Below are 25,292 nucleotides of genomic sequence, written 5' to 3' on the forward strand. Positions count from 1 at the left end.
ACCTGGGTGGTTCAGTCAATGAAGCATTTGACTTTGGCTCAGGTCATGATCTCATGGTTTGTGAGTTCGAGCACTGCGTGTGGCTCTGTGCTGACAGCTCAGAGCCTGGAGCCTGCTTCTGTGTCTCCCTCTCTCTCTCTGTCCCTCAGCCGTTTGTGCTCTGTCTCTCTGTCTCTCTCGCTCTGTCTGTCTCTCTCTCAAAGACAAACATTTTAAAAAATTCAAAACCATGTTCCTCGTGTCCTTATATGCCTCCTGGGCATTGTCTTTAAAGTCCATTATTTCTTCTTACAAACTGTTCAAGACAATTTGGCTTTCTCTTTCATGCTCCTCAAAACTTTTCCAGCCTTTGACCACTGCTTGGTTTCAAATCCACTCCCAAATTTTCAAGTATTTATTACAGCAGCACCCTCTATCAGGTACCAAAATCCCACAATTAGTTATCTGTTGCTACAAAACAATATACCCACAAACTTACTAACTTAAAATCATACCTATTTATTACCTCACGGTTCCTGTGAATCAGGAATATGGATACAGCTTAACTGGCTCTTCCGCTTTGGTGTCCCTCAGAAGGATGTTAGCCAGCACTGAAGTCTTATCAGGGAAGATTCTCTTTCAAAATTCATGTAGCTGTTGGCAGGATTTAGTGCTCTCTGGATCATCCGACAAAACATCTTGCTTTCTTGCTGGCTGCTGGTAGGCGACCACACTCAGATTCTTGCCCCATGTGCCTCTCCGCAGGGAAGCTCATTTCACAGAATAAGCAAGGGACAAGAAAATAATATTTTCTAGCAATATGGCAGCTACAGTCTCATGTAATACAATCTTTGCCATATTCTGTTATTAGAAATAAGTCACAGGCTTCTCCTAGGCTCCCGAGGATGGAATTACACAAGGATATGAATATCAAGAGTCAGGATAACTGGGGGCATCTTAGAGTCTCTCATCCACAAAATACTGGTACCTTCAGTTAGGGAACTGTCTTCATGTGTAAATGACCATTGGATTTTTATTCCCATTAACCTGAGTATCAACTATTCTTTTAAATATGTCCTGAACATTTACATGTGCTAGGCATTTGCTAGGTACAGGATATAATGATGAACAAAGCCACACAAGGTTTTTGTTCTCATGGAAATTATAGTCAGAAGGAGAGAGAAAATAATTCTATAAATAAATGTGAAATTACAGTTTTGACAAATACTACGAAAATGTGTGGTGCGATGAAAATATGTAACATGAGGAAGTGACCTGATCTGGTGGTTGAGCACAGCCTGTGGGAGGGTATTTCACCTGAGATATGAAGAATGAGCAGGAATTAACCAGGGAAAGCCCAATGAAGAGCAAATACAAGGAGCTTATAAGAGCAGAAAGCATCAAATGATTGAGGAACGAAAAGTGTGATTAGAGCGAAGAAAGCAAGAGCTACCTCCAGATCCTCAGCTGTGCTGTGGAGTCTACACCTATGTATTCACCTCCCTATCTTGATCTGGATATTTTGTACTCCTCAGAATCAATGCATATAAAACGATACTACTAATCTTGGCTTGCCAGACTTAGTTCTTTCCCAATTTTTCCTTTTTCAGTGAATGGCACCACCATCTGTCCAACTGGAAGGGAGAAGCATAGGAGTCATTCTTGAAAATGTCCTCTTCCTCAATCCCTTGCCAAAATCTTAAGGACTTTATCACCAGTTACAGCAATGCTCACCATAGTCCAGATGCATCATATTCTCTCATGTCCCAAGATGACTTTTGCTGGTCTCCATGCTTAGAATTCATCACCACAGTCTCTCTTCTCTCATCCTATTAATCCTTCAAGACTTAACCTACACAGAAGGAAACAATCAACAAAACTAAAAGACAGCATGGAGAATGGGAGAAGATATTTGAAAATGATATATCTGGCAAAGGATTAGTATCCAAAATTTATAAAGAACTTACCAAACTCAACACCAAAAAAAAAAAAAAAAAAACCCAGTTAAGAAATGGGCAGAAGACATGAATGGACATCCAGATGGCCAACAGACACATGAAAAGATTCTCAACATTACTCATCATCAGGGAAATACAAATCAAAACCACAATGAGATACCACCTCACATCTGTCAAAATGACTAAAATTAACAACACAAGAAACAACAGGTGTTGGCGAGGATGTGGAGAAAGGGGAATTCTCTTGCACTGTTGGTAGGAATGCAAACTGGTGCAGCCATTCTGAAGAACGGTATGGAGATTCCTCAAGAAACTACAAATAGGGCGCCTGGGTGGCTCAGTTGGTTAAGCCTCTGACTTCGGCTCAGGTCAGATCTCACGTTCGTGGGTTCGAGCCCCACATCAGGCTCTGTGCTAACAGCTCAGCTCAGAGCCTGGAGTCTGCTTCTGGTTCTGTGTCTCCTTCTCTCTCTGCCCCTCCCCCTCTCATGCTCTGTCTCTCTCTGTATCAAAAATAAATAAAACATTAAAAAAAAATTTTTTTAAAGAAACTACAAATAGAACTACCCTATAATCCACCAAATGCACTATTAGGTATTTACCCAAAGGATACAAAAATACTAATTCAGAGGGGTACATGCACCCCAGTGTTTATAGAAGCATTATCAACAATAGTAAACTATGGAGAGAGCCCAGATGTCCATCAACTGGTAAATGGCTAAAGAATATGTGGCATATATATATGAATATTACCCAGCCATCAAAAAGCAAGAAGTCTTCATAATGACATGGATGGAGCTAGAATGTATTACACTAAGCAACATAAGTCAATCAGAGAAAGACAAATACCATATGATTTCACTCATATGTGGAATTTAAGAAATAAAACAGATATACACATGGGAAGTGGGGTGAAGAGAAGAGAGGGAAACAAATTATAAGAGACTCAGTGATAGAGAACAAACTATGGGCTGACAGAGGGAGCTGGGTGGGAGATGGACTGGTTAGGTGATGGGTACTAAGCAGAGCATTTACTGTGATGAGCATTGCATGTTGTATGTAAGTGATGAATCACTGAATTCTGGAAATAATCTCTCTCTCCTTACTGATGCCAAATATTTTGTATATACATCTTATCCCTGTTACAGGCTGTATTTTCTAGGAAGCAGACTTTGAGATAGATCAGCATATAAGGAAGTGCTCTCGGAAATGGTGCCTGTGGGAGGGAAGGAAGTAGTACTGGGAAGAGGAAAAGGTGAGCTGTGATACAGGGCTAACAATCCTCAGCCAAGCCCATGGAGTGCTTTGGGGCTGGGATAGCCCTTTAAAATTGTCCCAAGTTAGGGGAGCACCTGGGTGGCTCAGTCAGTTGAGCTTCTGACTCTTGATTTCAGCTTAGGTAATGATCCTAGGGTCATGGATCAAACGCCATGTTGGGCTCCAGCCTGAGCATGAAGTTTGCTTGGGATTCTTTCTCTCTCTCTCCCTCTGTCCCTTTCCCCTGCTTTCTCCCTCCTCTCTCTCTCTCTCTCCCCCGCTCCTTTCTCTCTCTCTCATAAAATAAAATAAAATAAAATAAAATAAAATAAAATAAAATAAAACAAAACAGGGGCACCTAGGTGGTTCAGTCAATTAAGTGTCCAACTCTTGATTTAGGCTGAAATGGAGCCCTATGTCAAGCTCCATGCCAGCAGCACAGAGCCTGCTTGGTCTTCTCTCTCGCCCCCTCTCTCTGGTCCTCCCCTATGTGTGTGCTTTCTTTCTCTCTCAAAATAAAAGTTCAAACTTAAAAAATAAACTTTAAAAAAATAAGTTCCAAGTTAGGACAAGAAAGTCAAGGTTTTATGTTCCCAGGCTATTGGTGACTGTCCCTGGAAGGAGATATGACCATGGCTGAGGAGGTTTTCCTCAGTAATATTCCCCAAAGTCTGACACCTACCTCAGGGAGGTCTTCTAGTAATACTCCCAGAGTTGGGGAGTAAGTCCCTCATTATTGAAGGGGTATCTGGGACATGCATCACAGCATCCAATATAATCTCCATGCTCAAACCAGCTTACTATAGCAACACTATCTTGTATTAAGGCTATTTAAAAAAGGGTCCATTACACTCACTAGGTTCTGAGATTTCTGAGGACAACGTGCATTTAAATCACAGTTGTGGTTTAATAAAAGTACAATGAAGAAATGACTAAAGAAATGACCCAAGGAGACTAATTAACCAAAAAGATGGAGCCTAATTGATGAAACCAAATGTCAGTCTTCCTTTACACTAGTATTTCTCAACCATTTTTTAATTATTGCCCCTCTACGTGCCTTTTTAGTTATTCTTTCCCTAATCACCACCCGTGAACTTGTGAGGCCACAGATATATTGCATATCTTTGCATCTAGTATATTTTATTTGTGTCATACATTTTTTAAAGTATTTCTTGCCCCAAGAAGCAGTTATTGTCACACCCATGGGAGCAACATTGGTCCATCAAGAATGCATGATTTATGCCAATAAACGTAACTGCTAGAAGGATCAGAGTACTTCAGCCAACTCTTCAACCCAGGCCCTCTTGTGTGGTAGAGTCTATACGAGATGCCACATGGGCGTGGTACGCTGAGCATGAAATCAGTGGGAAGGGGGTTAAATGACCTTAGCAGCTACCTGCTGAGCTAAGATGGTCTGACCCCCTTTCCCCACCGTAAGATAATAGCGACACAACAGTTGGGTAGTCAAGGAGGGCCCCTGTTATTTTGTTTAGCCTCTGTGCAAATGATTGCTTTTGTCATTTAATTGTTGTCACTTATATTTAATTATAAAGTATTTCTGGCATATAAAAAGTAGAGATAATTTAAGGAGATACTTGTACTCATAACCTAGTTTGAGATAAAACATGATAGATACATTTGTAGTCCCCTGTGTACTCACTCCAGTCTCATTTCTGTCTCACTCTCCCTAGAAATAACCAATATCCTCAATTTGGTGTTCATTATTCCCATGCATGGTTTTACACTTTTATTTATAAAGTGTCCTTTAAACTTTATGTACACAATATCAGAACGCAAATTTCCCTTGCTATGTTTATGGTGGCATGGCATTCCACCAAATGCATTTGCCGTAACTTTTGCTTCTATTATCACATTTGGTCTTCTCTGCTTCCCCTGGCCCCTACCTTCATGACCCAACCAGTTTTTACTTCCATGCAGGTTCTTAGCATATCTCCCGATCTTTTAAAGAGACTTGGAAATAGCCTGGCCCTTTCAGCAACATATTTCTAAATTCTTTTCATTTAGGATACTTCTGCAGATAATTTCATTATTTACAATTCTTACTAATTTATTCTAATGATAGCCCCTTCCTGACCATAGTTCCGAAGTCTTGGCACAAACTGTAGTTTCCTGCTTTAGTGTAAAATCACCCTCTTGGTGTGTAATCTTGCTGTGGTCCAGGCGCTTCCAATGGCAGTAGTCTACATTTTAAAGACCCAAGTCAACATTTTCCTTCCATCAGCCCTCAAAGATAAACTACTTGAGTGGAAGCTTCCTGCCCAATTATGGACTGAAGGTTTGTGTTCCCCCTCCCCCAAATTCATCTGTTCAAGCCCTAACCCCCAGTGTAACTGTATTTGGAGATAGAGCCTTTAAGGAAATAATTAAGGTTAAATGAAGTCATAGGGTAGGGCTCTCATCTGATAGGACTGGTATCCTTATTCGACACCAGAGTTCACTGGCCTTCTATCTACCTTGTGATGACACAGCAGGAAAGCAGCCATGTGCAAGCCAGAAAGAGAGACCTTATCAGACACTGACCGCGCTGATATCTTGATCCTGAACCTGACCTTGCTGACACCGTGATCCTGGATTTCCAGCTTCCTGAACCATGAGAAAATAAATCTTTTGTTTTAGCTACCAGTCTAGGGAATTTTATTATGGCAGCCTGAACATACAGATACACATTCTAATCCCAAGAACTGATCACAGAGTGTATCGAAAAAGAGAAGCAGCCAAGGGGTCAAAGGCAATGAAAACACTGGTTTCTACTCTGACTCTAGGGTATGACTATGCTTTGAAGCTATCTTTTTTTCTTCAGTGAATGACAGGATTTAAGTAGAACTTCTTCAGGTCCCTTAGGTTAGACTACATTTGTGGTCTATGACTCAGGCAATTACACTTCTAGGATTCTATCTTTAAGAAGTAATTATGGATAGTCAGAAAGATTTAGTCCATGCCAGAATTGCATTCAATGGCAAGAAACAAAAACAAAAACCCCTGTAATCGAACTATCTAACAATAAAGTATGTTAAATTACAGGAGAACCAGACAATAGAGTAAGTGAATATTTACTGTGTAAATCTATAAGAACTGTTTTTGTTAACAAACATCAAGGATATGGTATTGGGAAACCTTGTTTTTTAAAATCATAGATTGGCAAACATTTTGTTAGAAATCCCCTCAGTCAGAATGGAACATCACACTCTTGTAAGGATCTAAGCCATGTAGTTCACTTTCTAAAAATTTCCGTGAACTGCTTTTTTTTTTTTTGAGGTGTAGCAACATAAACTCTAATATTTAAAGCATACAACTTGGCAAGTTGAAAACCATCATGACAGTGAAGGTAATGAACATATCCATTACTGCCTGAAGTCTCCTAGTACCCCTTGGTAATCCCTCCCACTTCTTGCTCCCACCCCTCCCCACAAGTAACTGTTTGTCTGCTTTCTGTCTCTATTCTTTGTATTTTCTAGTTTTATATAAGCCGAATCAGATTCTATGTACTCTTTTTGCCTGGCTTCTTTCACTAGGCATAATTATGTGCAGATTCATCCATGTTGTTGCATGTATTTATGATGCATTCCTTTTTATTTCCAAGTGGTAGTCCATTGTATGAGTCACTTTGACACTTAGAAAATGCAGGGGTTTTCGGGGGAGGGGGAGGGGGTGCCTGGGCGGCTCAGTCAGTTAAGCTACTGGCTCTAGATTTTGGCTAGGTCACGATCTCACGGTTCGTGGATTTGAGCCCCACATCACGCTCTGTGTGATGTGGAGCCTGCTTAGGATTCTCCCTCTCTCTCTCTCTCTCTCCCTTTCTCTCTCTCTCTCTCCCTCTCTCTTCCCCTCCCAGCTCTCTCTCTTTCAAACATAAACTTAAAAAAAAGGAGAAAGCAGTTTTTTAATTCCAACCCACGTTTCAGGTTAGAGGTTTCATAAACATTTCACATTTATCTTAACTTTGCCATTTCCAAAGAGTTAGAATTCTGAGTCTATCTACTTGGGTCAGACCTGATAAGTCCTTTACACACAACCAGTTTTGCTTTGAGTCCTTCAAAGTATCATTTCATTTAAACGTAATCTTCATTCTGCTACAAGTTAACAAACCCAATTTTGTGGAAGTACAGGCACATTCCAGGGTTTAGATGGGCTTTATCAACTGACGTGAATATTCATGACCTCGTTAAGTGCAAAACAGTAAATAGTATATAACCTTATTTCTGTTTTTTAAATACAAATACTTGAGGGGCACCTGGGTGGCTCTATCGGTTAAGCATTCGACTTCAGCTCAGGTCCTGATCTCACGGTTCTTGGGTTCGAGCCCCGCATCTGTGCTGACAGCTCAGAGCCTGGAGCCTGCTTCGGATTCTGTCTCCTTCTCTCTCTCAACCCCTTCCCTGCTTATGTTTTCTCTCTCAAAAATAAATAAACTTTAAAGTATGCATTTAAACATACACACACACACTACTTGGAAAGATGACTATTAAGTTGTATATGAAAATGATGCTATCTGTATTACCAAACAAAGTAAATTTTTAAATTTAACTTTTTAAAAGGTATTTTTAGGGATAGTCAGAGAAAAAACTAAAGGTGAAATGATCTTACATAATCAATAGCTGCTAGGCTGCCAAAGGAACTGGGAAATCCTGCTACTTATTGTATAATCTGCCTAATTCATAAATCCACATATTGTTAACTTAGAATGGGCAGTGGAACCTCTTTGGAAAGTCATCACATTTTCCGTCTCTGGAAATAAAATGTTAAGTACGGGATTAGAAAGCTAATTTCATAAATATAAATGGAATCTGGAACCTTTTAGATAAGTTAACTCAGAGCCCAATGGCATCTTCAAAAAGTTTTAGGCCTTATAATTTACAATGTCTTTAATTATAAATCTATAAAAGCTTAGCAATAGTAGTTTATTTTTATTATTTACCAAACTCCACTCCACCCATTAATCACAACATGAATTACAATACTGTTTCAAAGTAGGTCAAAATACTCCTTAATACAATTTTGGCATTAGATGCTTATTAATCTTACCCCCTTTCTATTCTTTGAGAAAGTCTGTACAATTGACCCTTGAAAAACACAAGTTGGAACCCCCTGGGTCAGTTAGACACGCATTTCTTTCAACAAATAAACAGAACAGTACTGTATATTGTAAGAGTCACCTTAAGGTGGCCACTGAGCGGCCATTTCTCTGGGGGCTGGAGGAGAACACGTGCACAGACTACCCCCGCCCCTCACCTGCAGATTTCGGATGTCCAGCCCCATTTGGAAACAGCCAATCATGAAGCTCCAGCTTCCCATCACCCTGACTGAGGAGGCAACCTATTCCATCTGACCACATCCCTGAAATGCCCTTATTTGATAATCTGCCCATAACCCCACCCCCACCCTCATCGCCTACCAGGCGTGACTTCCCTGACCCCCCACTCCCGGGGTCATGGGACCTCACCCAGGAATCGCAGATCTCAATAAAGGCTTTCTTGGCTCCATAACCTGGTCTCTTTCTTTCCTCCCATCTCTGCCTCCATCTATTAAATCTTACATATATGTATTTTCCTTACGATTTTGTTAACATTATTTCTCTCTTTAAGACTTATTTAAGACAATAGTATGTAATACATATAACATACAAAATATGTGTTGAGTGACCGTTCCTATCCTTGGTAAGGCTTCCAGTCAACAGTAGGCAATTAAAGTTTTGGAGGAGTCAAGAATTATATTCCACTGCCCAGGAGTCAGTGCCCCTAACCCCCGAGTTGTTCAAGGATCAACTGTAAGTAGGACAGTCAAGACACCTGCTTACATGCTATCATTTAATGATTAAGGTTTCCATATAGCAAAATGGAAAAACAAAGCTAAACCGAAGGCATCCTGCAAACATCATCTTTGTAATTAAAAATCTGGAAAGGCAATTCATTTCTTCCTAACTCTACCCAGAGATGGTCAATACAGATGATAAACACAGAATTTTTCCAAACTCCTTTTGTGGTCTTGTATGAAAGCTTAAAATAAAACACAAGGCAGGGGGAGCTACCTCTACGTGTAAACACAGTTCAATGTGCTTCTCTTGTTATTTCTTACTAAAGCTACAAATTAGTAGGAAAATAATGCCGCCCACGGGCTTTCCAAGTTTTGAATTCTGGGGAACACCCAGAGCAAGAGTGAATGAGCCAGGCTGCAAATGATAGGCACGCGGTATGTTAGTTGGCCCTGAAGAGAAACAGCCAGTTTGTGAATGAAACCTAGGCCTTGCAAGAGTTGAGTGCCGGCTTCATACTCTGTTAAGCTTACTCTGGAAGAATCTAGCCGTGTGACACAAGGAGATAATGCTGATTCCACCCCAACACCGCTCCCGGGAAAAGAACGAAGAAAACCTCCGCCTACCAGGGAGACTTTGACCTAGACCCCGGACACGCTTCCACACTCTTCACCCGCTCCTCTCCACCTCCCACCCCCTCTCTGACTTCCTCGAGAGCCCCTCCCCTGGACCCATTAAAGCGCCACGTCTCCTAGCTCCGGGACACCAGCCGTCTGGCGGAGGCTTCCTGCTGTTGACCCCTCCCAGACTCCCGTCCAAGGTCAGCTATCCCCAGGCTTGGAGCCTCCACTAGGCCAGAACTAGTCACTACCAACCCCAAAAGCCGCGCCCTCGACCCAACGGCTCCCGCCCCGCCCTGCCCACGTGATACCCACGTCCCGCCCATGGTGCCCACGTGACCCGCGCCCATCCCACTGCGCGCGGCGTGGATCGCGGCCGGAGCCGCCATTGTTCCGCCAAGGGACGACAGCGGGGCCTGGCCCTGGCGCCGAGACGCCGCTTAGCGGCCGCCACTGGAGACACTCCCTCCCGCCGCCCCCCTCCTCCTGGCGGCGGCGGAGTGAGGCTGACGAGGGGGAACTGGGAGCCCCCTCTCCTGGCGGCGGCAGCTGCCGATCCCCGGCTCCGGCGCGAGGGGCGGCCGCGATGTGCTCGGCGTGAGGCAGTCCGGCCCGTCCCTTCCTCGCCTCCCTTGACTCTTCTACGGCGTCTGTGCGCCCCGGCGTCACCCCGAGAGTCTCTCTGACGGAGGGAAGATGGCTGCACAGAGCTGGCAGGCCGAGCTGGCCCAGCAGGCCGAGGAGGGCTCGGCTCGGCTGCGGGAAATGCTTTCGGTTGGCCTAGGCTTTCTGCGCACCGAGCTGGGCCTCGACCTGGGGCTGGAGCCGAAGCGGTACCCGGGCTGGGTGATCCTGGTGGGCACCGGCGCGCTGGGACTGCTGCTGCTCCTGCTGTTCTGCTACGCCTGGGCCGCGGCTTGTGCCGGCGCCCGAAAAAAGCGGAGGAGCCCGCCCCGCAAGCGGGAGGAGGCGGCGGCCCTGCCAGCCCCGGCCCCCGACGATGTAGCCCTGTTGAAGAACCTCAGGAGCGAGGAGCAGAAGAAGAAGAACCGGAAGAAATTGCCCGAGAAGCCCAAAGTGAGTAGGGGTGGAGGGAGCGGCGGTGGAATAGGGGACGGGGCCCGGCGGGGAAGACCTCGAGCGAGCGGGAGGCCGAGCCCCGGTCCCCCCAGCGGGGAATGGAGAGGGAAGAGAGTGAGGTTCGTCGGGAGCTGGGACTGGGCTCACCCCAGCTGGAGGAGGTGATCGGTGGACACGCTGCTTGGGGAATCGTGGAAACTCAGGAAGTATAGGACGGGTGGGAAAGACTAGTTTCGAGGAAGGAAGTTAGACGGCGACGCGGGGCACGTTTAAATAGAAGCGCCGGGAGGTCAAGCCATTTTCGGGAACCTTGACCCCCGGAATAACATGCCAGCCCTTCTTGAGGCCTACCTGGTAGGCTGCGTGTGTGGAGAGGAATGGGACCTCCTTAAGGTGGTGTTGGGGAAGTTGTGCAGAGACTGCGCCTGGAAGGCAGATGTCTGTTTCAAGTCACATTGAGACGGTGGCCCGTGGAGGAAATAGGATGATCTAAAAAATCTGGGGCTTACGGAGGATTAAAGGTACCCAGGTCTAGACGCGCTTCCATTTTAGTTAAACTGTTTAAGGGAAATGGTTGCCCACTCTTACTGTTGTGAATGTGGCCAGTGGAGGCCTGAACAGAAGTAAGGCAAAGGGAGTCGTTGCCTAACGTACTTCGGGGTACATGGCCCCATGAGGGAGAGCGAAGTCAAGTTGAGCGGTGTGCGAGGGTTTGAAATAGTAAAACGGAATGACAGAGCAGAATGGTGCAGTCTGAAAGAGAGCTTCAGGCACCGATTTACTGGACCACGTGTGGCAATGCAGAGCGCATCCCGTCCGTTTTATCATGCGTTCCCGTTGCATTTGTACACCCTTTATTGCCCGTGGATCTCCCATCGTATCTCTTAGAGTTTTGTTTTTTAACATATTTTACAAATGGAGGGTGTGCAGGATTAGAAACAGCTCCTAACCTATTATTATGTACACTGAATTAAGCTCTTTATCTTTCAGTACAGCAAAGTAGATGTAACCAAGTCCGTAGTGTGTGAAATGCACTCTGGTGTGTGTTGGGCAGTGGGAGGTATACACAGGAGTGAGAATCAATCTTGGAGTGTAAGAGAAGATTCATCAGTTATGCTAATAGAGCATAGACAAGTGCTATAAGGGTAAGAGTAGTGTTAATGAGGTTTGGAGGGTAGGAGACTAATTCCATTGAAGGGATTTAGGAAAGTGATTGGAGGAAGTGGGATTTGAGTTCAAACTGAAGCAATGAGAGTATTGGAATAAGTCAGTATTCGAGAAGTGATAGGTCACAGTGCATTATTAGGCCTGGATAAGTGTTCACATTTTGTCTGCTGATTAAGATAATAAACAAAACTTAGAAAAGGATATGACTTTGTCACTATGAATTCTATCTTAAGTCAGAAGAGGAAATAGAACTGATTTCAAATATATAGAATTACATTTTTCCGAGCACATCAGAGGTTACCAGAAAGTAATGTTACGATGGATGTTGAGAACCTGGCTCCAGAATAAGCGAAGAAGGTGATCTTGAAAAAACCCACGCTCATTAATAAGCCTAAACCCTGTGCAGAGGAATCAGACTGTGAACATTTCAAAGCGCTGTTTGGGATATCCAGAATTTCAGATAGACTTGAGAGACAGGTGCTCCTGGAACCTGTCGAAGGGCACCATAACCCTCAGATGACCTGTCTGAGGGACAGCCTCCTGGGAAAAATACTCATCAGACTTAAGACTTACTCCTTAGTTAAGGAACGGGGCAGGGAATAAATAAATCTAGTAATAAGCTTTGGGGAGTGAAGAATGAGACGACTAATCAGATTGTTCAGTGTTAATTGGGTGAGAAAAATATGGTATAGAGGTGTTGGAGAAGTTTATCAGCAGTCACAAAATTGTGGCTTTCTAACTTTTTTGACTGTAACTTACAATAAGAAACATATCTTACATGACAGTACCCCACAACCTCCACAGCCTCACCGTGAATACACAAAGTATATGGGGTTGTGTTTCTTCAATGATAGTTGTGACCCATCAGAATGGTTTCATATTTCATTGTGAGGCATGACCCACAGGAAAACACTGCTTTATGAGACTGAGAAATAGAAGCACCCATTTTTGTAGTATTTTGCACATAAGTGTTTTTGCCCAAAGTACTTTGCTCTGCACTGTGCTAAGTATTTACTTGGAGAAAAGCAGCTACAGTCTGCAAGTTGAAGGCAGTAAAAAGGAATACAGTATTCATATGTTTCATTGTGAAGGGGATACAAAAGTACAAGCTCAGTTGCTCCCCAGGGAGGTTTTTATTCCAGTTGTGGAAAAGGATACGCTAAAAAAATTTAACAGTGCAAACCTGGTGTGGGCCCAGGAGGCCAGGAAAGACCTTATCACAGAATCTGGCTTTGAAAGTTTGTAGGAGCAAGATAGTGGAAAAGGCTGAAGAAACAGGAAAGGTCCACGAGAGGACTGTCTGCCCAGCAGGAACAGGGAACTAAACTTGAATTAGGCATTTAACGTTGCTCTGTTATCTTGTTTATAAATTGAAGATCTTAGTTGAATTTAAATATTGGAGGATTCCTCAAAATGTTCTAACTACTTGCAGTGGAGTTCCTTTGAATGCTTATTAAAATGTATAGATTCCTGAGCACCAGCACAGATCTTAAAATTCAGAATTCAAAATCTCTGGAACTGAGGCCAGGGAATCTGCATTTTTAACAAGCTTCGTTGGTAAATGCTTACTATTAGTTTAAAAATCACTCGCTGGCACAGAGCCAGAAGATCCATAGTAAAGGAGAGATTTCTAAGTGGTGTCGTGTTGAATCTTACAATCCAGCTCTTCATTACTATACCATTCTGATACACATTTTAGGATATACTTACTCTGATCCAACTAAACTACAGTTTTGTGAAGGGATATTAAATATTTTATTTTCCTTTTTTTATCCCATTATTTTTAGTTGTCTCTTAAATCATTCCAAATTTTGCAACTCAGATGTTTAAAATTTGTTTCTCGTAGTTTAGAGTAGGTATTTAGGGGCGCCTGAGTGGCTCAGTTGGTTAAGTGTCTGACTTCGGCTCAGGTCATGATCTCACAGTTTATGGGTTCAAGCCCCGCGTCGGGCTCTGTGCTGACAGCTCAGAGCCTGGAGTCTGTCTTCAGATTCTGTGTCTCCCTCTCTCTGCCCCTCCCCCACTCATACCCTGTCTCTCGTCTCAAAAATAAACTATAAAAAATTTTTAAAAAATAGATAGAGTTGGTATTTAGCTTTTGTATATGCATAAGCACTTTTTGAAATTTTTATATCATTTTGGTTTTTATCCGCTAATAATATCTTGGCATAAGTCTGTCAGGGTATGAATTGCAGTTTGTTTTCCTACTAAAAGTGAAGGGGGGGGTGGCACTTTTCACTGGGCTTATTTCTTGACATTTTTTGGAAATCATTATGTTTTTTACCATGACACCTAGTACAATGTAAGTATTAAGTAGGAACTCAGTAAACATTTTTTACCTTGACTTAGTCTGAGCAGTGATTTAGATGGATGTGAGATCTCAGATAACTAACTGGTCTTTAACAGTTGCTGCCTTGAATTTCAACTAGAAGCCTATAGCCAGGGTAAACTTCAATGAAAGTTCATTTTAGTGAAAACGTTATTTTTATATTAGTGTAGGGCTTCTCATAAAGATTTGCCATAATGCAATTGTCGATACCTAGAAGCTCATTGAATAAGTAGTGTTTTGTCGTGTTTGCTCTTGTATGACCTTGCATAGTGCTTAGTACTCAATAAAAAATTACTGAATGTTGGGGTGCCTGGGTGGCTCAGTCGGTTAAGCCTCCGACTTGAGCTCAGGTCATGATGTCACGTTTGTGGGTTCGAGCCACACATCGGGCTCTGTGCTGACAGCTGACAGCTCAGAGCCTGGAGCCTGCTTTGGATTCTGTGTCTCCCTCTCTCTCTCTCTGCCCCTCCCCCTCTCATGCTCTATCTCTCTCTATATATCAAAAATAAATAAAACATTTTAAAAAATTACTGAATGCATAAAGGAGTAAGATGCCTTAGCAGAATATTTATACAGCCCATTCACATTCTTCATGCCTGGTAAACAGCCATATGAACCACCTTTTTATTTTTACAGTGGAACATGACTGTGTTTGCTTCTTCTGGCTAAAATTTCGTAAGGGCCATCATTTTATAGCCAATAAATCATTCTAATAGTATGCAGTGTCTTTTGTAGGCATTATTTCTGTTCCAGTTTCATTGCCACTGCCCTACTTTTGGACTTTATTACCTTTTGCTTGGACTATGCTAATAGCATCCTAACTGGTTTTCCTACTTCCAGCCTCTTTGTTGCCAATCCTTTCTACCCACTCATGCCAGTTAAATCTGTTAAAGCCCAGCTTTGACTGTGACTTTCATGTTCATGTCTTGTCAATAGTTTGCCCATCACATGTTGAATGAAATCCAGGCTATGACATGGCACTCAAACCTCTTTATAATGTAACCCCATCTTGATTTATCTCTTAACTATTATCCCAAACACATTACCATTAGCTAGACTTCAGTGTCTCTTATTCATACTATTTTGTTCTATTAAAAGGCCTGTATTTCTTTCTCTCTACAATTTCTACTTATCCCTCATGGCCCAGCTATGGTGCTGTCTCTACTCTAAAGCCTTCCCTAGCTCCCCAGCTAGGGTTAGTCTCTCTTTTTTATATGTTTGTTTTATATTTTTTATGATATCTGAAACCAGAAGGCAGAGCATTGCCTGAGAATGTACCTGAAGAGCAAGTCAGATTTTTCCCCCCAGCTCTGCCTATGTCTGTGAGTGGTCAGGAGAGCACCTCAGGTATTGATTTTGGGATTAGAAATTAATTTTAGTGAGCAGGTGAACTTGCCAATATGGAATCCCTGAATAATGGGGATCAACTTCCTATTAGTCTGTATCTGTAAATGGTCTATTCCTCTCATCTCCAGAACCTCATGTCTAGGTGTATACTTGATTTCAATTTTGAAATCTGACCTTTGTCTCAAATTTTAACATCTTTAAAAACAATCCATGATTCCCTTTTCTCTCCTGGTCTTCCCCGTTTCTATAAATGGTGACTCACACCCATTCAGTTACTCAATCCAAAAATCTGAGAATCATTCTTGATTCTTCCCTTTTTCTCCTTTCCTTATTTCCATACCTCGTATCTAATCCATCAGCAGTGCCATCAGTTTTACCTCCAAGATGTATTTTGAGTCTGACTATTCTCGTTCTAATGTCTGGCACCTTAGCTCATTTACTGAGCAGTAGCCTCTGCAGGTGGCCTCCCATCCTAACGCCAACACTTGTCTAAAACCGACACTTCAGCAGCTTTTGCATTTCAAATCCAAAGTTCTTTCCTGTGTGACCCAGTACCTGCTTTTCTTTCTAAACTGATTTTGAGTTCATTTCCTCTCTTATTACCTCCAACTATAGTGATCTCTTTTCGGTTCTTCAAACTCTCTGACAGCCCAGTTCCTTTGTATAAACTATTATTAGCACTTCTGGGATAATCTTTTCCCTACTGTTCAAATCAGCCTGTATATCTCACCTTAAAACTCACCTTCCTAGGGGTGTCTGAGTGGCTTGGTAGGTTAAGCATCCGACTTCAGCTCAGGTCATGGCTCAGGTCATGATCTCATGGTTTGTGGGTTCGAGCCCTGTGTCAGGCTCTGTGCTGACAGCTCAGAGCCTGGAGCCTGCTTTGGATTCTATGTCTCCCTCCCTCTCTTCCCCTCCCCTGTTGACTTGCCCGCGCTCCCTCACACACACACACACATACACACACTCACACACTCTCTCTCTCTCTCTCTCTCTCTCTCTCTCTCTCTTTCTCTCTCTCTCAAACATATTTTTTAAAAAAACCATCACCTTCCCAGAAAATCATTTACTGATCACCCTAGTTGAAATAACCATCCCTTTCTATCTTCTGCCTTATGTTTTTGTATGTGTTTATTATAATTATCACAGTTTGTAAATTACTTAACCATTTACTTTTCAGGGGTCTTTTCCCTCCTCTAAGTTGTAAGTCTTTTTTTTTTTTAATGTTTCTTTATTTTTGAGAGAGAGTGAGGGAGACACAGAATCGGAAGCAGGCTCCAGGCTCTGAGTTGTCAGCACAGAGCCCGACATGGGGCTTGAACTCATGAACTGGGAGATCATGACCTGAGCAGAAGTCAGACACTTTAACCAACTGAGCCACCGAGGTGCCCCTAGGTTGTAAGTCTTGATATACAATGGCTAACAGTGCCTGGAATGTAAAGTACCTCTGATAGTTATTTGTTGAACTCAATTCTGAACAAAGTAAGTATAATGATACCTCACAGTTTAATTGGATAATTTATTTGGCTAAATCATTTTCTCTTTTAAGATATTCCAATAGAAGTCTGTCTTTTATTCTAACTGGTAGTTTTGTCATATTATCCCAAGTATTAGTGAAAGTAAATTATATCACTTGCCACCCACAAACGAGGATTTTCCTTTTACCTTTAAATCACTAGTCCCCCTAGTTATAAGTATAAAAAGAATAATCATTTAATTTAAAAATCCTGAGTTATAGTTAAACATTTCCAATTTTACAGAAAAGGAATCTTGAGATTTATAACGATTATAATAACTTATTTGAGGTCCTAGAGCAAAGGAGTTTCAAAGGCTAAATGGTATGATAATTTGTAGTCTACAAACTATACGTCCATGTACCTCTCTGGCTTTCATAGCATGTTCAAGGATGTTACATTACATCCAGAGAACAGTCCAATTATCCCAGTGAGTTACAGCTCTCTTTCTTTATTTCTTTCTTTTAAAAATTTTTTTTCAAATGTTTGTTTATTTTTGAGAGAAAGGGACAGAGAGAAAAGGAGACATGGACTCCAAAGCAGGCTCCAGGCTCTGAGCCATCAGCATAGGGCTCCGACTCCCAAACCGCGAGATCATGACCTAGCTTAAGTTGGCATTTAACCGACTGACCCACCCAGGTGCCCCTCTCTTTCTTTCTCTTAGAATTTACTTTTAGAATCAAAAGTTTGGGGGCATCTGGGTGGCTCAGTAGTTGGGCGTCTAACTCTTTTGGGGCAGAGAGAAAGGGAGACAGAATCTGAAGCAGGCTCCAGGCATGACATGTCAGCACAGAGTCCGATGCAGGACTCAAAGGCACTCAAACGCAAGAACTGTGATATCATGACCTGAGCTGAAATCACATGCTTAACTGACTGAGCCACCCAGGCGCCCTGGGCATCCAACTCTTCATTTCGGCTCAGGTCATCATCTCAAGGTTCATGAGTTTCACCTCGACATTGGGCTCTGCACTGAGCATAGAGCCTGCTTGGAATTCTCTCTCTCCTTCTCTGTTCTCCTCTGCTCACTCACTCTCTCCTTCTCTCTCAAAAATAAATAATCATTAAAAAAATAGAATCAAGTTTGTGTTGAAAACTGTAACGACTTTTACCAAAGCTCCAGAATTTGAGCTCTGATTTGGTGGTTATATGACAGGACTTTTTCTCATCTTGTCATTTTATTCTGCCAAAGGCTTAACAGAGAAGACCTTTAATAGTTATGCTTATCTTAGATATTAAGAGGAGCAATAAACCCTCTTTACACTTGGGGTTTCTTTTGCACTTTGACATTATTGGTTAATGTACTACTTATCAAGGTTATGAAAGCTTTGAGTATTTTTAAATTATTAATTTTTTTAATGTTTATTTTTGAGAGTGAGCATACAAGTGGGGGAAGGGGCACAGAGAATCCAAACTGGGCTCTGTGCTGATAGCAGTGAGTGCCGTTGCAGGGCTCAGCCTCGCGAACCACGAGATCAAGACACAAGCCAAAGTCAGATGCTCAACTTACTGAGCCACCCAGGCACTCCTAAATTATTACTGAAGCAAAATCAAGAGCTCTAAGTGAGGAATTGGTGTTATTTTGACCAGTTTTGAAGTGTACTTTTTTCTCTCCAGCGATGCTAGTAATTTTCAAACTGTTGCACCGAATGCCAGTACTTCAGAAGGCATCCATCAGGATGCAAAACATACATGGCTATGTATCTGTTGTATCGTATATATTCCTTATCTTAGTACCCATCGGATGTAAAACCTTGGAAACCAGTGCTTTATGGGATTCTTCAAAAACCCTCTGTAGCATACATTGGCCATGTGATGAGCATTGGGTGTCGTCTCTCTATCCTATAAAAATAGCCATCCACATTCCTGGTGCATTTAACAAGTAGATAGTTTGGAATCCCTGAAGAGAGTTGAGTTTTTGACTGGCTGCTTAGAAGACACAGGATCCTTACCACTAAAGGAAATAGCTCAGGATATATATAGCATGATTTTGCACATTTGAATTATAGGCCATGTTTGTAAGATTGTACTCCCAGTTATTAAGAGTTTAAAATTGGGGTTGAATTTAAAAATAAGTTAGTAAATTACTGTAACTGAAGCTGTAGTTTATTTATAATTGATAGATTCACATTTGGCAGAAAAAGACACTTTCACATAAATGACCAGAAATTGTTCTATCTTGAATTTGTATCAGAACTCTTCAAACTAAAATAAACTGACCAAGGCAAGGTCCTCTTCACTAAATGAGATGATGCATGTAAAGCATCTAGCAAAGTGCTTGGCACCTGGCAGATACTTGAAAATTATGAATGTTAGGCTGTCATCTTACACTCTATCAGCTGAAGATGATACACCTTGAATTCCATAACATTTTGCCCTTTATCTTTTTTATGATGGAGACAATATGTATACTTAATGCTTCCTGTATGTTTAATAGAACTTTGAGCTATGAAAATTGAAACTCTGGTGAAATAGTAACTTCTCCAGGATTACACACATTTGGGAATTCAGCCTTGGTTTCATCTTGCCTTTATTATTTTTTTTAATGTTTTATTTATTTTTGATACAGAGACAGAGCATGAGAGGGGGAGGGGCAGAGAGAGAAGGAGACACAGAACTGGAAGCAGGCTCCAGGCTCTGAGCTGGCTGTCAGCACAGAGCCTGACACGGGGCTCGAACCCACGAACGTGAGATCTGACCTGAGCTGAAGTCAGAGGCTTAACTGACTGAGCCACCCAGGCGCCCCTCATCTTGCCTTTAAAACCCATACTCTTTCCCTTTAAGGGTAGGGTTGGAGGGGTCAGGAGATGAGGACAGAGTATACCTTCTGTCGTGTATTTTAATGTTTGCTATTGTATATGTGTCTTCCTTTGCTAGGTTCTAAGCTTCTTGAAGGCAGGGATTGTGTCTCACTTGTTTTTGTTTCAGCTTTTAAGGGTTTTACGTATTCCTCTTATGTTCACTTACTGAATAGTGAGTGAATGAACATAAGTGAGTATGATGTAATTTTCTTTTCTTAGAAAATGGTGAAACTAGAAGCAGTTTTTTAAAAAAGAAAGATATTGCATTTACATTGCTGTCTTTGACAGCAAGCCTGGACGATTTCTAGCCTCTGAGAGGCTATGTTTATTTACCATTTGTATTCTGTTAACTTCCCAAAAGGATTTGTGTCTGGAGCTGGGCCTGACACATGCCCTTCCTGACCACCAGGACTTAGCATTGGTTGTAGGCTTGCTAGTTGTGACCTGAAAACTGGAACGTGGGGATGAGGATTTGAGCCATTATAGCCATGTTCTCTCATTTATTGTCATTTTTACACGAAACTTGTATATTTTCTTTATATTTACAAATGATGAAATAAAGGGCTAAGCCAAGGAAAATGCTTATAATCACAGTGATTAAATATAGAAGTTGAGTCTTAATTCCAGGTTTGTCCAGTTCCAAAGACCATGGTCTCTTCATACTCCATTTTTTTGGTAGTTGGTAGGCTGCCCTTCTAGTTTCTTAAGTTATTTCCAAGTAATTTGAACTCATGGTTTTTATATTTTATATCTAGAAATAAAATTTACATAACTAAGTGAAAATGGGATTCTAAATGGTTTCATTTTAGAAGTCAGATGTTAAATCTTATGTATGGTAATCTTAGATATAGATTCCTTTGGAGTAGATGTCTGTTATTAAGCATATCTGCTTATTCTGAACTTCAGAACTTCTCGAGGGCAAATTCCTTTCATCTGTCCTTGTTCTTGAGGCTCCTAGCCCAGTGCCTGAAGTACTTAATAAACGTTTATGGAATTAATAATTTAAAGTTGGACTAACATGAAGAATTATATTTCCTTTAAGTCAGGCATTTTTGTTTTTAGTTTGTTTATTTTGAGAGAGAGAGAGAGAGATGAGCAAGGGAGAGGGGGAGAGAGAGAATCCCAAACAGGCTCCACACTAACAGTGTGGAGCTCAGTGCAGGGCTTGAACGCAGGGACGGTGAGATCATGACCTGAGCTGAAACCAAGAGTCACACACTCAACTGACTGACCCACCCAGGCGCTCCAGAATCAGGCATTATTCAACAAGAGACCCTGCTCTCCTGCTGTGTGTCCCCCTTCTGCATTTTCTAGGTTATCAGCTAGGTATCTTCATTATGGTTTATCACCACCCCTCCCAACACACACACACACACACACACACACACACACACACACACACAGTGTTCTTTCATGAATGCATTTTTAAAAGGATCTGGCGTAGGAGTTGGGGAATGTATAATAATAAGGCAGAGATAGCATTGCTTATAAGGAGTTTATCTATCTAAGCAATGATTGTCATTTTTCTATTACTGATTGATTTTCACCAAATTTGGAGGATGTTCTTGTCTAATTTAAAATATAGCTTATATTCTATATGTGAAATTAACTTTGGTTGGCCCTGGGAGGAAACACCTCCAAGTATTCCAGAAGATTTTATACTAGGGTACAATGAGAGGCCCACGTAATTGCTAATCTGTGGAAACATATCATATATATTAAGGCTTTGTGCTGAGAAAAGATAATACCTGTTTTATGAGATACAAAAGATAAAATCCTTTTGGGAGTCAGGTTGGATTTGAAATGTTGGTTTGCAGTTACTTTTCTTTTTCTGTGTGTGTGTGTGTGTGTGTGTGTGTGTGTGTGTGTGTGTTTATTTTCAGAGAGAGCACAAGTTGGGGAGAGCATGGGGGAGGGAGTGGAGCAGGGCAGGGAGGTGGGGGAGAGAGACAGTCCCAAGCAGGCTCCATGCTCTGCGTGGAGCCCACCTTGGGGCTCAATTTCACAACCATGGGATCATGACCTGAGCCGAAACCAAGAGTCAGAGGCTCAAGCAACTGAGCCACCCAGGTGCCTGCCTATTTATTTATTTATTTTGCAGTTAGTAACTTTTCAAATGAGCAGATCTACAAAATATGCTTCCATTTCTGGATTTGCTGATTTAAATATGGTTAATGATTTCCCAGAACAAGGCCTTCCTGACCAGCTAGTGGCAGGACAGATGGTTGCTGGTGGGTAAGGGAGTCACAGCCACCATAGTGTATCCTTTTTTCCTGCAGCCCAAGAGTTCTTTTGACTTTATTCTTGGGATAGGAGACGTATTGTTTCATGTTACCTGGCATTTTGAGGAAGAGTTGTTGCTGACTTACAGAATCCCAGTAGTAATGAGTGTAATGAGAGCTATCTAAAGCCCAAGTGTCAGTGGAACGTTGAGAAATCTGCATAGACCAAGGGAACAGCAACAGTTACAGTAGTTGCATAAATTCATCTTGCAAAGAAGGAAGTAAAATTGGCATAGGTTGGAGCATGGGACTACCTCTGGCTTGCTGGTCATTTCAGAGTCTGTGAAATGGACACTGAGTATTCCCACCGTAGGTGACTGATTGAGGCCTGAACTTTGTTCAAAAGAAGATTGTTTCTTCTTGCATTTGGGAGGCTGTACCAATAGTGTTTACATTTGGCCTCAAAGGAATTGCATTGAACTTTTTAGTAGTTTTTGACTAATTAATTCTTCACCTTTTAGCAGCTAGTAAATTTAGTCATTTATATGAATAAAATGGAAGTGCTATAGCAGTGACTGTGATGGAAAGTCTCCTGAAGGGATTAGTGAAGTTTTAGAAATGTCAGCCTGTGAACTGCCAATTAGAGACTGGAAACTGAAGTTGGAACTGCAAGATCGTCCAGGTGGCATAAGGCTTGTATAGAGAGAGTGAAGCAAAGCACAGGAAATCAGAAAAAGTTTGGCTAAAGAGGATAATATGAACAAAGAACTAACATGTGAGAAATGACAGTTGAGATGGTAATCCTGGAGGTAGAATTAAACATTTTTATATTCCTGATGTGGTTGTTGCTCCAAGTCCAGATTCCTTCCAGGGTTTCTTTACTTTTCTTTCTATACTATCCCCCCACCCCCAAAATATACATACACAGGGAAGCTCGTGAGAGTGACAGACCAGCACAGGAGAAAGAAAACCAAATCAAGAGTGAGGGAGTCTGGTTTTGGCATCGGATTTTAACAAGTTGATTAGGAGCCAGCAGATTAAATTGGGATTAATTAGGATTTTCATCAGCTAAAAGACAGCTTTTGTTTTGGCTTTTCTGCCATAAATCTTTGAGATGCCTACAAATCAGGTTTTAGAATATTAATGGTATGTTTCTCTAACTGTATATTCCTGATAATTTTGAACAAACTCTGGTAAAGTCACATTATAGAAACTTGAGCATTCATATTGTTTTCTTGAGTATGGTTCTGTAATGAGTAATCTGGTAGAAGTCTGTCTGAAAGAACTGGAAGTAAAGCAGCTAAAACCAGTGCATTAATGTACTAACTCATTGAATTATTGGAATAGGAGAATAAGCAAGTGAAAAGAAATAGTAGGACCCAGAAAGAAGAGGTTAGAACACAGACACCGGGACCCCATTCTTCAAACTCCTGAATCCAAATACATTTCTGGTGATAGACCTTAGCAGTTGTTTTTTTTTGGGGGGGGGAGGGGGTTTAACCGCCAAAACTAGTGATTCTGATTAAAAGCCAGACTTGTAATTCACAAACTTAATTTTGCTCATATTGCTTTATTTTCAGAATGTTCAAGCTGAGGTAACCTTTTTAAGCTGTAGCGGTGGACTGGTAAATTTTTAATCCAAGAACAGTAGAACCATTAGATAATAGAATTATGAGAGGTGTTAGAGATAATCTATTACAGAGACCAACAAACAATGGACAATGGACCAAATCTGGCCCTCTACCAGTGTTTTGTAAATGAAGTTCAAGAGATTATAGCCATACTCACTAATTTATTCATTTGTGGCTGCTTTTGTACAAAATTGCACTGTTTTGTAGTTGCAGCAGAGATGATATGGCCCACAACACCTAAAATATTTCCTGTCCCTTTATGGAAAAAGTTTAGCGACTTTTGAATAGTCCAGATCTATAATTCTATATATGTAGAAATAAGACTCAAAGATAATGAGTGTAACGTTTTGAAATTACACAAATAATTGGTGGTTAGAGTGTAAATACAGTTTAGTTCCCCATTTTCCTGCTTTCATTCCATTAATTTTTGTTGGAGGAACTGATACCTGGGTAAGTTCAGAAAATTTATTTGTGGTACAGAATTTTATTTATAGATTCATTATTATATACAAAACACAGTTATTAGAGATAGTAGTCCATCAAGTCTTAGATAAAATGGCTGTACAGAAACCTACTAATTTGGGTCAGTTGGTAGCATTTGATTGTAGTATATGCTGTTTCTTGAGTATAAGTCTTTGACTTGACCCTCCAAGCAGTTTGGTAACAAGATTCTTTTTTGTTGCCTGTGCAGCCAAATGGGCGGACAGTTGAAGTGGCTGACGAGGAAGTTGTCCGAACTCCTCGAGGTATCACAGCAAAGCAGCCCTTGGAGACCGATAAAAAAAATGAAAAGGTAAGTTTGGGAACACATGAAATTATATGCAAGTCTCCTAATAAAGAGAGTGACATATAAAAATGATATTTTTCTGTTTCACAAAATTTTATGTATATCCCTCCAAATTAAGGACAACTGGAAATATGAATTTATGATAGCAGATGGGTGGTGAAGACTTAAGTTGTTTTGTTTTGTTACTTTTAAAAGGAAGGATATATCACCAATATTTTTAAACCATTTATAGCATTATTAAATATTCCCTTTGTCAAAACAGTGTATGACTTGGACGTCTTTTATATGAGTAAGATTCTTCCAGGTATGTAACACCCTCTTATTTGAAAACAGAATTATTTTATCTTTGTCAGTAGTACACTTCTGACATAAAAAGCTTACCGAAATTGTTCTGTGATATTAAGTGTTGAAATAGATTTCTGTCCTGATGGAGACATAATTATCTACTTATTAGACAATTTGAGTTTGTTTAACAAAAGAGGATGTTGTGTGCACTCTTAAGTTTTCAGATAAGACAATCTGTCATACCCCATCAATGGTACATTCCTGTTTTCAGTGTTGGAACTGACCCATTTTTTATTTGACTTAATTTAGTTTGTAAGTAGACAAAATGTAAAAGGAACTGTTAACAATGGGCTGTCCTGCTGTGGGAGAGACACTTTTCATTTAAGCCCTTTTGATACATTTAATACTTATGCCCTCCCCCCCTCCCTTTAAAGCCCTATACATGCATAACTCCTTTTTAACAAAGGAAAACAGACCAAAAAATAACGAGAGGTAGATAAGTGGTTTCTAGAAGCCAGAATGCAACACTTCCGGTCCTGCAGAACAGT

The 25,292-nt window shown here is 41.3% G+C and overlaps 1 protein-coding gene and 1 long non-coding RNA gene across 8 annotated transcripts in view; one reads left to right on the top strand and one right to left on the bottom strand.

Annotated features, from left to right (window-relative positions):
- Positions 1-510: 510 nt before the first annotated feature.
- On the bottom strand, positions 511-9,645 carry LOC115279154. The gene is made up of 3 exons (XR_003903252.1): positions 9,591-9,645; positions 1,714-1,831; positions 511-693 (listed from the first exon to the last, which is right to left on the bottom strand). It is a non-coding gene; the product is annotated as an uncharacterized LOC115279154 (long non-coding RNA).
- A 292-nt stretch (positions 9,646-9,937) lies between these two features.
- Positions 9,938-25,292, top strand: part of MTDH (metadherin) — a 62,201-nt gene continuing 46,846 nt past the window's right edge. For all 7 annotated transcript variants that reach the window (XR_003903074.1, XM_029923236.1, XM_029923238.1 and 4 more), the window contains exons 1-2: positions 9,938-10,661; positions 24,364-24,465. Coding sequence is in view for 6 of the 7 variants with exons in the window: in XM_029923236.1 (XP_029779096.1) it covers positions 10,281-10,661; positions 24,364-24,465 (483 nt within the window). In the remaining variant the exon portion in view is untranslated. The remainder of the gene's footprint in view (positions 10,662-24,363; positions 24,466-25,292) is intronic.

Source organism: Suricata suricatta, chromosome 15, assembly GCF_006229205.1.
Source record: "Suricata suricatta isolate VVHF042 chromosome 15, meerkat_22Aug2017_6uvM2_HiC, whole genome shotgun sequence".
Taxonomy (NCBI): domain Eukaryota; kingdom Metazoa; phylum Chordata; class Mammalia; order Carnivora; family Herpestidae; genus Suricata; species Suricata suricatta.